The sequence below is a fragment of the Podarcis erhardii genome (assembly GCF_964252035.2).
Source record: "Podarcis erhardii genome assembly, chromosome: 10".
Lineage (NCBI taxonomy): Eukaryota > Metazoa > Chordata > Lepidosauria > Squamata > Lacertidae > Podarcis > Podarcis erhardii.
The window spans coordinates 69,519,210-69,532,863 of NC_138500.1; the positions used below are offsets into that span (position 1 = coordinate 69,519,210).

The 13,654-nt window shown below is 42.4% G+C and overlaps 1 protein-coding gene across 4 annotated transcripts in view; it reads right to left on the bottom strand.

Moving 5' to 3' along the window:
• Positions 1 to 13,654, bottom strand: part of CDHR3 (cadherin related family member 3) — a 41,377-nt gene that overhangs the window by 2,354 nt on the left and 25,369 nt on the right. For 3 of the 4 annotated variants that reach the window (XM_081878467.1, XM_081878465.1, XM_081878466.1), the window contains 11 exons: positions 12,238 to 12,427; positions 11,309 to 11,477; positions 8,361 to 8,463; positions 8,102 to 8,200; positions 6,395 to 6,624; positions 5,262 to 5,430; positions 3,919 to 4,163; positions 2,831 to 3,027; positions 1,517 to 1,530; positions 973 to 1,004; positions 165 to 213 (listed from right to left, as the gene is read on the bottom strand). In XM_081878467.1, coding sequence (XP_081734593.1) covers positions 165 to 213; positions 973 to 1,004; positions 1,517 to 1,530; positions 2,831 to 3,027; positions 3,919 to 4,163; positions 5,262 to 5,430; positions 6,395 to 6,624; positions 8,102 to 8,200; positions 8,361 to 8,463; positions 11,309 to 11,477; positions 12,238 to 12,427 — 1,497 coding nt within the window. The other variant, XM_081878468.1, reaches the window with a different exon arrangement.

Genomic DNA, 13,654 nt, shown 5'->3' on the forward strand with positions numbered 1-13,654 from the left:
CTTTAGTACACTTCCAAAGATTGCAGTTTGACTTTCCTATTTAAACTGTATGTCACTGATATTTGCCTTGGAAATGTCAGTGTCTCCTTGCAATTAAAGTTAAGCTCTTTCATTTCAAACTTATTTCTTCTTCTCATTTCCCCTCCCATTAGAAGTAATGATACCTGGGTCTTTTGCTTCACCATCAAAAACAGGGTTTATGTTGGTCATCTCCTAGCCAGAAAAAGAAATCAAGAAATCAGTGTCATTTATTATTTTTTAAATGGTGAGAAGAGCAGAAATATTGACCAATATAGAATGAAGCAGATTTCAGAGACCTATGAAAGGTAGGTTGCTGGGAATCTAATCATTGTGCCAGGTAAATTGGTTGGTTAAAGAGAGAGATGCTGTTCTCAGGCTTTTCTGCACAAGGTTTTCCAAACAAATCTTATAGATTACCCATGCTTTATCCATATTTTATGGGAAATGTAACTTAGAATGCAAGAAATAGTACTTTTACAGGTTTCAAAACCTGATGACAAGATGATTTATTCATGGCTCATAAATGTATCTTAACTGCCTATATGCAAATTAGGGCAACTTTATTCAAAGCACGTTACATTCTTGATTCACTTGTGAATGACAATAATGGTGTGAAGCAGAGGTAAACAATGTGGTACCTCCCATATGCTGTTGGCCAGCATGGCTGATGGTCAAGGATGATGGGAACTGTAGTCTGGAGGACGCCATGTTGGCTATTCCTCATAAACAAATCATTACAAGGAAACAGCAACTAGGGAGTGCCTGGGCTCTTGCTTCTGTACATTACAGCAAGAAAAGCAGTGACTCAAATGCTTGTGTGCTTTGTATTTTGAATGTAGGTTCTGAACAGAAAGGAAAAGCTTCTATAACATTAGGATGGGAAGAAAGAAGAAAGGGAGAGTCTTATGCTAGCAACACTTCTTTTTATTTTCTGTTTGATAGCATACATACCCAAACCACTTCTTTCTTAGCTTTCTTCTTTTCTATTGGAAAAAAGAGGAAAAGATGGCCTTGCTTATGCTAACTTTTAACAATACCCCAGATTTAAACTACACCTGTAATTATGGGCATAATGTGATTTTTTTTAAAAAAAAAAAACAACACTAAATAAATAATATGCACCCCATTGAAAGCAATGTAGTGCAGATGGATGGATGAATTAGTGGTGGGTGGTTTCCACACTCAGATTGAATTCAAATGCACACCTGAATCCAGTTTGTGCCTCCAGTTACTGACCTAGCAAGTGATACATATGTGGAAGGAAGCAGGCACTGCAGCATCAAACAAATGTGGTGGAGTGTACCAGCCTTGTTGGCTATAAACCATATAACAAAGCCCTGCCCAGCTCTGCTAATATTTGAAACTTTACATTCTGGTCTAGATTTCGTTCTAACCTTGTTATTTGACCTCAACAGGACTTTAGAACATGCAAATCTGGACTGAAGAGTTATCTGAGAAATATGCACATAATTTGAAAAAAGGGGGAAATGCATACCTGGTGGTTTCATCCTGTCGTAAAATAATAAATAAATAGATAAATGTTAATCTATTTGAGCAGTCATTTGGCAACACAATACACAAATGAGCATTTAATCCTATAATACATATCAAACACAATGGAGACTCCAAATTTTGGGCATTTGCTCATGATCCAGGTTTAAGTGGCAGATATCATAACAACGCAATTTAGTACTGATGGCAGTGTGAATGAAGTCTGCCCCTAAACACAATATGCATGGCATGACATTTTAGTGCTTTTATGCTAGGGGAAGAAAGCAACATACCAGGGACTATGATGTTCTGTTAGGTGCCCCTCTCCTACTGAGGGTTAATTCCTGTTGTTATCTCATACCCACCCATCTTCCTCCAGTTGCCTTGCTGCAGACAGATAAGAGCAACTGGGTGTTCATATAATACAGTTATTAATTTCTGCTTCTAAATTTTGTCTAATGCAATTCACGTGAATGGGAAAACGTTGCATGTTTTAAAAGTAATTTTACTTTGTCTTTCTTGAACAAAGGCTACTCTATTATATTCAGTATTAGTATTTTGCGTTTTGCTTTCAGTTTTCTTTTGTGCAAAAAAAGACAAGCTGCTGTAAAACATAGTCCATGTTACATAGGCGCCGACTCCATGGGGCCTGAGGGGGCCTGAGCCCCCTAAAAAATTCGTTTGGGGGGGCTCTGCCCCCCCAATAATTTAAGAAAATTATTAGTTATATTATGCTTTGTAAAATCACAAAATTATGTTGGTATTTTTTATTTTCCTTGTTTGACGATAGTTACCTTTGAAAATACATTCAGTAATGAGTTAAAACAAAGCCACTCCCGATCTAGAGAGGGGGTGGGGTTGCGGGCTCTCGACCCATCAACAATCTCGCGGGGCTGGCGTCAGCCCCACGAGAAGCAGGGATTCCCCCTAGCTCATTAATATTCACTGCCCACGGCGGCAGCCAATCGGCTGCCGCAAAGGGCGGGCCCTCACAGGTTCACTTAAGGTCGGGGCAGCCCGGGGCTCGCCCCTTTCATTCCCCCAGCAGCAGCGGTTTGGAGGTCTTGGGCCCCCCCAATATTTTTTATAAGTCGGTATGGGCCCCCGCCCCCCCCAATATTTTTTATAAGTCGGCGCCCCTGTCCATGTACCATGTGAGATTCTAGGTAAAGTGCGTATTTTACATTGAAACTTAAGTGTAGCAGAAACAATTGAGGGTATGTGATCTTGCTGACCTGCACGGATTCTTAGTGGAGGCAGTAATATATTAGTGTAGAAACAAATGATACAAGGTGCATTGTTTCTGTCAATTACTTACAGTGGCTGTTTATCAGCTCTAGGTTTTGGAGCTCTAGGCTTTGGTGGGCAGTGGGCGCGGATGTATTTTGCCAGCCAAAAGGTGAGATACGCAAGAAGCCCAAGGAGGATCACGCTGCCGAGGGAAATGATGAATGGCACGTACCAAGCCAAGGCAGAATACACATTTTCTCTGCTAGTCAAAATGATAACACGAGGCTTGCAAAACAAAATTTAAAAATGTCAAAAGAAACACATTCATAATGGAAGGTTAGCCTTTCAGTGGTAACTATATACTGCAGGTACTTTTGAGACTGTTAGAGTGCAATTGTATGCATGTCTCTCTGTCCAGCTCAGTCGGTAGAGCATGAGACTCTTAAATCTCAGGACCGTGGGTTCGAGCCCCACATTGAGCAAAAGATTCCTGAATTGCAAGGGGTTAGTTTCTATAAGTAAACCCCTTGGGTCAATGGGACTTATTCCCAAGCAAATGAATATAGGATTGCAGCCTTTGTGGATGTGTTTAGAAATGATGGTTTATTTTAGCTCGGCGATTGTCATAGATAGAGAGACTTCTAAAGAAGTGAGCGGGGAGCATTTTGGAACCTGCGGGCCATATTGGTTTGTGGGCAACCTTCTGGGGGGCCGGGGGCAAAAGTGGGCGGAGAAATATAAATTTTTCATTTTTACACCCACCCAAGCACAGCCCTCCCCACCTCGTTTCCCTGAATTGAGGATAGAAAGAGACATTATCACAGTTCAAGGACACACCCCAGGCATGCAAAAATACTCAGAGCGGTGCGTGGCTAGGGTGGAGGCATGACTGAGGGAGAGTCCTGAGGACCAGATTCAAACACACACACACACACACACACGGACAAAGGTTCCCAACCCGAATTCTAAATGGTAGCATTAATGACACACTCCTAGTCAACAAATCGTTTCACTGGAAAACTAATTTGTGGAGAAGCTGTGAAGAGGTGGGCCCAGGCTTTTCACATCCCCCCTAGGGGAATTCAGAGGTTCCACTTATTAAGAGGCATATTTACTGATGTCTCTTAATGCCACACAGACAGGGACTTGCATTCTTCAGCCCGCAAGAGCACTTACTGTTGTCGGGGCCTCTGTGGTTGGCTTTGGGATGACGTTGATGGTTAGAGTCACTGTGCCAGTTTCAATGCGGACTGTAGCTCTGTCTCCCACTGACAGCAGGTTATCGTCTGTTATGAAGACTTTCAGCCTGTAGTTCCAAATTTTATCCAAGCCGCTTTCGAAGTCAAAAGGGGATGCAAGGATGAGCCGCGAGACATTAGAGCCAGCATTTGGTGAGAAAGCGAAGTGGTTATTCACATTACCTAAAACAAAGCCAAGGTAAAATTGCAGATTAAAACGAGTAGCAAATTACAAGAAGGACGCTCCTGATTTTGATTCTCTAGCATGGATGGATTTGTGACATTTCCAATTAACCTGGTGGTTACTGCATAGAAATCTCAATGCACAAGTTTTGCTCCCCATTGACTTAAATTGCTCTTGGTTGTATGTTTCAGACAACCAAGTAAACATGCTAGCGGACTATAAAGCTCTGCCAGCTGCTATGCTGAGAAAATTTGTAATTTCTAGCTCAGCTGCAAGATAATAATAATACTAATAATACTAATACTAATACTAATACTAATACTAATAATAATAATAATAATGTTTTATTTATACCCCGCCCTCCCCAGCCAAGGCCGGGCTCAGAGCGGCTTACAAACAATAATAAAAACAAGATGAATGATTACAACTTAAAAACAAAAATAAAATACAACATTAAAATAATGGAACATTAAAATATTAAAATGTAGCCTCATCGCAGGAGGAGAAGGAAAAGAGAGAGAGAGAGAGAGAGAGAGAGGGAGGAAGGGAATCAAATTGGCTCCAAGCCAAAGGCCAGGCGGAACAACTCTGTCTTACAGGCCCTGCGGAAAGAAATCAGATCCTGCAGGGCCCAGAGTTGATCAGGAAGTGTGGTTCTGAACCACCACCTTGATCCCTATCCAAGGTGTCCTGACCTTCTCATCTGCACCTGGACCCAATGATTTCCATGTTGCCTGGGCCATTATCTTCCCTTGACTACAAACATCATCATGGACCAGAACACATACTGATGATGGAACAGCATCCTCCACTGTACCTGAGAGCTATACCTGAGAGCAGTCGGCTAGTTTAGGGAGGCTGCATAGCCCACACAATTTTGTCCTCCAACCTCTTGCACTACTTCTTGCCCCACCCTCCAGCATCCACTGACCAAGGCAGTTGCTTCATTCTGCCTAAAGGTAGGACTGGCCCTGGGAACCAACGTCATATGCAATCAAAACCACATGAAATGTTTGGTTGTAATATACACTTGATTCTATTAAAGACTGCTAGCAAACAATCACACAGGGAAATTCAAAAGTCCAAAAGTGAATTACCTGAATCAAAAGAATAACGGAATGATCTAGGACTTGAATCGCGATCCACACACGTAATATGGAATCCAGCAATGTTGCCAGAAGTTTGGTCTACTGGGATGTTCAGCAAATATGAATTAGGACTGCAGATTGGTGGCTCATCATTTGCTTCAAGAACATTCACAGTTACCTAAAAGAAGGGAGCAGGGTGTGGGTATGAAACCACCTTTCCTGTAATTAAGCTGGGTTACTTTTTTATACTCACTGGCAAGAACTGATCCTCTCCCACCCACCTTTTAGGGATATTGCGTGGTATTCAACACTAGTCCTACTCAGAATAGACATAACTAACTTAGGCTCATTAATTTCAATGGGTCTAAAAGATGTCAAGAGATGGTTTCTTTCATAATTGTTTATCCATTCCAATGAGCAAACAGTGTGAACAAGGAGTGTCCCATTTCTGCAAACAGGAGCAGGTGGGATGGAGTCACAGGCCTACAAGGGAGATGGGGGAACCAGGGTCCAGGGCATTTGCTGAAATAGCAGGAGAGCTGCCCACAAAGAAAGGATAGGTGTTATACCAGCTCCAGCCAAGCAGAGGTTGATGAGAGGTTCCTTATGGGAAGCCTACTTTTCATGTGGGGTACTCAATCCTGCTAGCACTTAAGTCAGGTCTCATCCCTCAGCAGCAGACCTTAGTGAAGATGTCAGGCTGCCAAGCGACCACTCCATTCTTCAGCTGACCATTTCTCTTCAGGTTTGCTATTGTCTTTGTTTGTTTTTGGAGCTGCTGTGGCATAAGGGGAAGGCAGGCATGTGGCAAAGGGTATATGTTGGAGCCCTTGAGTGCAAGGATGGCATGCCCTTTATAGAGGCTGCCTCAAAGTCCTCGCTAGGTGGAACCAACTTCCTTTGCTAAGGAGGTCCCATTTGACTCAGGGTCCAGAAGCTGTCAGGACTTGATGAAGGATGGCTCTGAGTTTTGGAATGGAATAGTGGAAATTGAAACATGAAACTCATCTGGTTCAGAAAACCCCCATGTCTCTGCACTCTTGGAATGCCTTGCAAGCCCTATTGTTTTTATTAGACACTTGGAAGAAAAGTGCACATATTAGAAGTAGAGATATTGGCCTAAAAGCCAGCATCTTACTCACTGGCACAGTTGCAAACTCGCCATTGTTGTCAGAGGCCTGCACCATGAGAATGGCACTCTGCCATGTTTCGTAGTCTAATCTAGCTATAATTGTCAAGTAGCCCCCTGTAGGATCAATCCAGAAAATTTCTGAGAAGTTAGGGTTGCCTTTTCCAACTGAAATTGAATATGATATTCCGGTGGGTGGTACATCTTTGTCTGTAGCAATCACTTGTCCGATTCTGGAATAAACTGAAATGAAGCAACATTTGAAACACACACATCTTGGAGGGAAATATATTTCCAATATTAAAGGCGAAGGACTTTGCAGATTGCCTCAGCAGTTTCCATAACTGCTTTTCTTATTGATGGTTTTCATTATTATTATAACTGCATTCTTAATATTCTGCTGTAAGCTGCCTAGGGAATGTTTGGTGATGGAAAGCTTTCTAAATTTGACAGGTAAATAAATAAATAAATCTTCAACTACGTTTTACTCAAAGTAGACCCACAGAAATTAGCAGACCTAACTTAGTCATATTCATTCATTTCAATGGGTCCCATTCAGAGTAAAACTTAGTTGAATACCACCCACTACAGTGGTACCTTGCAAGATGAATGCCTCGTAAGACGAAAAACTCGCAAGACGAAAGAGTTTTTCGTTTTTTGAGTTGCTTCGCAAGACGAATTTCCCTATGGGCTTGCTTCGCAAGACGAATTTCCCTATGAGCTTGCTTCGCAAGACGAAAACATCTTGCAAGTTTGTTTCCTTTGTCTTGGAAGTTTGTTTCCTTTTTCTTAAAAACGTGCATTCAGGGGGTGCAGTTGCGACTTGACTTCGAGGAGCAACTCATAGCACGCGGTGTGGTAGCCTTTTTTGAGGTTTTTGAAGACTTTGGTGATTTTTGAAGCTTTTCCAAAGTCCGTGCTTCGCAAGGCGAAAAACTCGCAAGACGAAAAAACTCGCGGAACGAATTTATTTCGTCTTGCGAGGCACCACTGTATTGTTTATTTATTTATATGCTAAATACTAGGATTTTGATCAATTGGGATATGAATTAAAGTACAAGCTGCAGAGCTGTGCCAGGCAGGGAATTCCTGGGCTGGCTTATACAAACCAAGCTGGCTGAGCTATGGCTATCAAAAGAACAATAGAGGGCTATTAGCAATACAAGAGAACTCTCCCCACCACCACCACCCTGAGATGTGAACAGGTTGCCAAGGTGTGTTGGGAATAAGAAGCAGGAAGAAGAGCTGAGATCCATCTTTGGAGGGGGCTGGCTGCAGAGATGCCTTGGCTCCAGGGCTGCATAGCTGTGGGGTACAAACCCCTCTTGAAATGACCACGCAGTAAGATCTGGACTCCCTTCATGCAGACTGAAGGTGTAAATAGGTGAATAAACCATTTTTCTTAAAGCCACAACACTCTCCACCATGTCTTCAATTCTCCAAAGCATCACAGATCCTGTCTGAGTGCCTGGGACCCTATGGGCTCTTGCCACTGCTTGGCAGAGAGAGGGGCAAGCACTTGACTGGTGTGTGTGTGTGTGTGTGTGTGTGTGTGTGTGTGTAACTTACTAACTAAAATGAATGAATACAGCATTAAGCACAGCACGACTACTTGCTTGAAAGGATGAGTGGCTGATGGCCCCATACAATCGGACATTATTTTGGAGTATACTTACATTCTACAGCCTTGTACATTTCTGAAAGCAGTGTTGTTACTTACCTGCTGCTATTTCTGACACATTAAAAACATACGAAGCATCCCTGAATACTGGCTTAAACTCGTTGACCGGTTGTATTTTGACATAAATGTAGATAATATCTGTAAATATAGCAAGGGAAGGATGAAGGATAAAACAAATCCTGTTTTAAAGTTGCAAATCCTATTTTAAAGAGACCAGTTCCTTCAGAAGAAGAAGAATGTAGAAAAATTAAAATTAAAAATAAAAATAATAAATAAGAAGAATAAAAGAGATACTTGCTAGCATAGTATGGGAAAGCAATATTCTGCACCTCAGTGGTCAGAGTATATTCTTCCTTCTCTGCTCCATCAGTTGCATTTTCAAGATCCACATTTCCTATCAGCTGGATAAAAATTGGGAGAATTTTATTTGCTTGTGGCTTATTGCGATTTTACTATTGTATTGTGACTTTAGTGATAAGCTGCATTGGAAAGCTTTATTTCCTTAACAGAGTACAGTGGTACCTCGGGATGTGAACGGGATCCGTTCTGGAGCCCCGTTCACATCCTGAATGGAACGTAATACGTGATGGCGCGTCTGCGCGTGCGTGGGTCGTGTTTTGCTGCTTCCGCGCATGCTCGTGATATCATTCTGAGCATCTGCGCATGTGCGAGCGGCGAAACTCGGAATAACGCGCTCTGTTACTTCCAGGTTGCTGTGGAGCGCAACCCAAAGGCGCTCAACAGAAGCACATTCAACCCGAGTTATGACTGTAATCCAATGGAAAGAGGAGAGGGAGGACAATTCATGGCAGAAGGACCACTGCCTCCTAAGCCCTGCTGAATGTACATCAGACAGGCATGTAGATGGGGAACAACTGCCCCACTTTTTGTACTTGGTTATTCTTTTCAAAAATTGCTCCCTGGAACTGTTTTTAAAGGCCTCCCTGATCCACCCCAACTTGTTCCTTTTCTTCCTTTGTCAGAACACAGGCAGTGGAGTCGTGGTGAGAAGTTTTCTGCCATCAAAACAAGACGCCGCCCAGAGGTGAAGCTCCTTCTCCACCCATGGTGTTTGGAGATGGAGATCTGCAGTATGGGAGGCCTCCTCAACTACCCTTCCCAGGAGCTTAGGATTGCTTCTTAAAGGTTAGTATTATTCAATTTCAGGAACACCATTTACTCACGAAAGTTTGCCTCTATCGATTCTGAGCAACCTCTTCCCATCAGCTTAGGTTGTGACCCCTCCTAGACAGAAGTAGTGTGGCCCTAGTAACTTCAAAATTTGACTATTGCAATGTATATGGGACTAACCTTAAATAGTTCCTGGAAACATCGGTCAGTGCAACATGCAGCTGGTTACTAACTGGGACTGGCTCTATGAATCATACTTGGCCAGGTCTCCCAGCAGCTACACCAGCTGGCAGTCTATCTTCAGGCACAATTCAAAATACTAGCAATTGCTAGTGGTACTTCGGTTTACGAACTTGATCCGTTCCGGAAGTCTGTTCTTAAACCAAAACCGTTCTTAAACGGAGGTGCGCTTTCCCTAATGAGGCCTCCCGCCGGCGGTGCCCTTCTACCGTTCAGATTCCGTTCTTAGACCGAGGTAAAGTTCTCAAACCAAGACACGATTTCTGGTTTTGTGGAGTTTGTAACCAAACCGTTATTAAACTGGAGTGTTCTTAAACCGAGGTACCACTGTATCTAGAAAGCCCTTGGAACCTGGGTACCTTAAGGACCATCTTTTACTACACAAATCTGCCTAAACTTTGTGATCATCTTCAAACCCCTCTTCCATGTTCCCCACCATCTGAAGTTATTTGGGAAGCAACCAGAAAGAAGGCCTTTTCAGTTGTGGCACCCCTCCTTGGGGTGGTTCAACAAACCTCAACCTTGATGTTATTTTGGCACCAGGTGAAGACCTATTTGTTAGCTAGGATGTTCCAGCATGTAGCATAAGGTGGATGTTGATTACAGTGGTATCCAGTTTTAATGCTGCTTCTAAGTGTTATCCGGTAGCAGTTTTATAGTTTCTATTATGTTATTGTATGCTGCCCACGATGGTGACAGCAGTCACAAAATTAAAATACGCCTGCTCCTTGGGAGAAAGGTGATGGCAAACCTGGACAGCATCTTAAAAAGCAGAGACATCACCTTGCCGACAAAGGTCTGTATAGTTAAAGCCATGGTTTTCCCAGTAGTAATGTATGGAAGTGAGAGCTGGACCATCAAGAAGGCTGATTGCCGAAGAATTGATGCTTTTGAATTATGGTGCTGGAGGAGACTCTTGAGAGTCCCATGGACTGCAAGAAGATCAAACCTCTCCATTCTGAAGGAAATCAGCCCTGAGTGCTCACTGGAAGGACAGATCGTGAAGCTGAGGCTTCAATACTTTGGCCACCTCATGAGAAGAGAAGACTCCCTGGAAAAGACCCTGATGTTGGGAAAGATGGAGGGCACAAGGAGAAGGGGATGACAGAGGACGAGATGGTTGGACAGTGTTCTCGAAGCCACCAGCATGAGCTTGACCAAAGTGCGGGAGGCAGTGGAAGACAGGAGTGCCTGGCATGCTCTGGTCCATGGGGTCACAAAGAGTCGGACACGACTAAACGACTAAACATGCTGCACACAAAGATTTTATTGAAGAGTAACACAGAATTTCTCCTCCATCACCAGAGCTTTCTTTTGTGATTTAGATCCGTTTCCTGTAATTCATTTATGCAAAAAAACTAGCAAAAAACCCCATACGCATACTTCCTGTTTTGGAAGAACAACAATTCCAGTTGAGGAACTATTTCACATGACACGGTAAGCCAAACTATGTGTACTGGAACTGTACAATCATCAGGGTCCACCTGACTTACAGGTTTTCCTGTTTTAAAAAAGGCATTTGAGTACCTAGAAAGAGACTCTAGAAACTGTATTGTTGCTTTATTTTCTGTACAGTGTTTGGTTTTAGTGATGCCTATGTTAGTTATACTTTCATTTTAATTGCTGTGTTGATAATTCTATGCAGGTTGCTTTGAGAACCAGTAGTTCTAAATGCGTTTTTACTTTCTAGTATTTTAAGGTTGCCTCTGCTGTTCTGGCAATTGTTACTTCCATTACATATCTGTTGCCATTCATTTTGTGTTTTTTTAAAAAAATATTAGTTTCCTCTTTGTACAGAGCAATAAGCTCTGGGGGATCTAAATTTTCTTAATTTAGTAAATAAATATTTTGAGAATAAATCAATAATAAGCTGACCTTGATCCTTCCAGAACCAGGTGGATCCTGTGTGAACTTGCTACTTCCAACGCCAGACAATCCAGTGAAGTTAAACAGCTGGTTTTGTAACTCAGCATCATAGTCACGACAGCAATCTTTCAAATCAAGAATTATTTCTCCAGGGCGGTCTGTTTCTTTTATCTCTCTCCTTTTAAAGAAAGGCACAAATAACTGATAATCCTTATTCCAGGCCAAATTAATACTGTACATGGGATAAAAAATCCATTATCCTTTGTTGTTTGTCAGCGAGTCCACTCTAGCCTTTGGCGGAGCGGCTGTGATGTCACAGAATGTCTATAAACATTCTGGTGGGGGAGCGGGGAGCTTGGCTATTTAAAAAAATGACAAAGCACAGCTTCTTTGGGAAAAGCAGAAAGTTGGTCTGATTATGAAAAATCTAAAATAGGTCCTGGGATGAAATATGAGCTGCTGGCATTTAGAAAGGAGCATTGTGGGGGCTGGGAAACATAAGAGAAGATAGCCAAAAAGGCAGGAGAGCTCAAGAGGGCAAAATTTGCTAAGAAGTTTTAACAATTTCCTAAGAAGTTTTGACAGTGACTTAGGACAAGATTTTTAAATATATACATATATAACAACTATCCTACTACATTTTCTTATAAGGATTTTATTTTGCCATTTTATTATTATTACTACTATTATTTATTGAATTTATATATTTCAGTGGATAGTGTTGCTAGTACTGGAGAGTGGCCTTTATTAAGAAAATAATTTAATCCTAATGTTTTGGTGGGGCTTGGTTTTTATTCTAGCAATAAATTACAATAACCACTACAACTTCATAACTTTTAGCACAAACCCTGTGCTAAAAAAGATTCAGGAGATATAATCTGTTCTGAAAACTTGCTCAAATGTTGTGGAATTTGATAAAAGTGCAAAAATACAAATACCTGTAATTGTATTTGTCACATTCTGGTGGTTTGTCATTAATATCTTCAATAGTTACAACAATTTCTGTTTCAGCATATTGTCCACCGCTAGGCCTATCGTCAACACGAATGATCAATGTAATGTTGGGATGTTCTCGCAATGGGTCCGAGTCTCGGTCTATTCTTCTAGCCACCAGAAGCACACCAGTTACTGAGAAAGAAATATACTGTAAGCATTTCCAATTGCGTGCAGCACAAATATCTTCTGTGACTTAGGAATTTTATTTTGAAAGGGTTTCCACATCCTACATACATTTGTTTCCAAACACCAATTCCCCCACTCTACTCTCTCACTCTAAATATAGAGTTATGCACTCCCAGTTTTTCTGATCTGTGAGACATTCTAGAATCAGCAGCACTTGCTTCAGTCGGTGGGAGAGATCAATAGAAACTAAATAGCAGCTTTTTCCCTTAAATTAATTGCATTTAGGGTTTCAGTGCAGGAGGTCAACGAACACAGGTTGGGGAGAGTTCGCTCCACCCCACGGCTATGATTATCTCCGTCCCCACACCGAAAAATACCCAATTAATGACAAATTGACTTGGGGAAAATATTTCTATTGCTTTCAATAGAAGGTTGGGACTTTTTATATATTTTTTAAAAAAGCCTAACTGCAGCAAAGGAGGAACAGGGCACTGAGCATGTGAAGCCAAAGTTCACTGTGACTTGTTCCCTTAATGATAAACCACAGGTTTTTGTTTGGTTACCTCCAAACTGTAGAGAAGCAAGTAGAACAAAATCATAGAGAGCTAGAGAGAGTTTCATGGGCCACCTAGCCCAAGCTACTACTCATGGTAGGAAAGCCAAAACCAGAGTTTCCTCAGTTGTTGGCTGCCAGCCTTTGCCTGATGACCTCTAATGAGAGACAGCCCACCACCATCTCTCTAGGTAACAGGTTCCATTGCCAAACTCCTCTTTCTATTAAGACATTTCTGCCAAGGTTCAAGCAAAACCCTTACTGTCTCCTGTAATGTAAGCCCATTCGATCTTTTCCTGCCCCTTGATGCAGCAGAGAGAGCATGTCTCTGCCCCCTTCTGTGCCAGCCTGTCAGGGAACTGCCATCAGCTCAGAGGAGAGAGGGGGAAGGGCAGCTGGATTAGAGAGAGCCTCCAAAAATCATGGGAAGCAGCACTTCCTCAGCGGAGGAAGGAAGCCCTGCCTCTAGTGGGGAAGAGCTGCAGGGCTCGGAGGATGCAAGAAAGAGACAAGAGCCTGAGCAAAGCAGGGAGGAGGGAGGTCCCCCTTTACCCAAGCCTTCCCTGCTCAGTAGGCTTTCGCAGAGAGGGGAGGCGTCGGCTGGGGGTCAAGAGACTACTCTGTTGGGGACAGCGCGTAGCGTGGTTTGTCAGCACCCGGGGCAAGGCAAGTAATTTGCG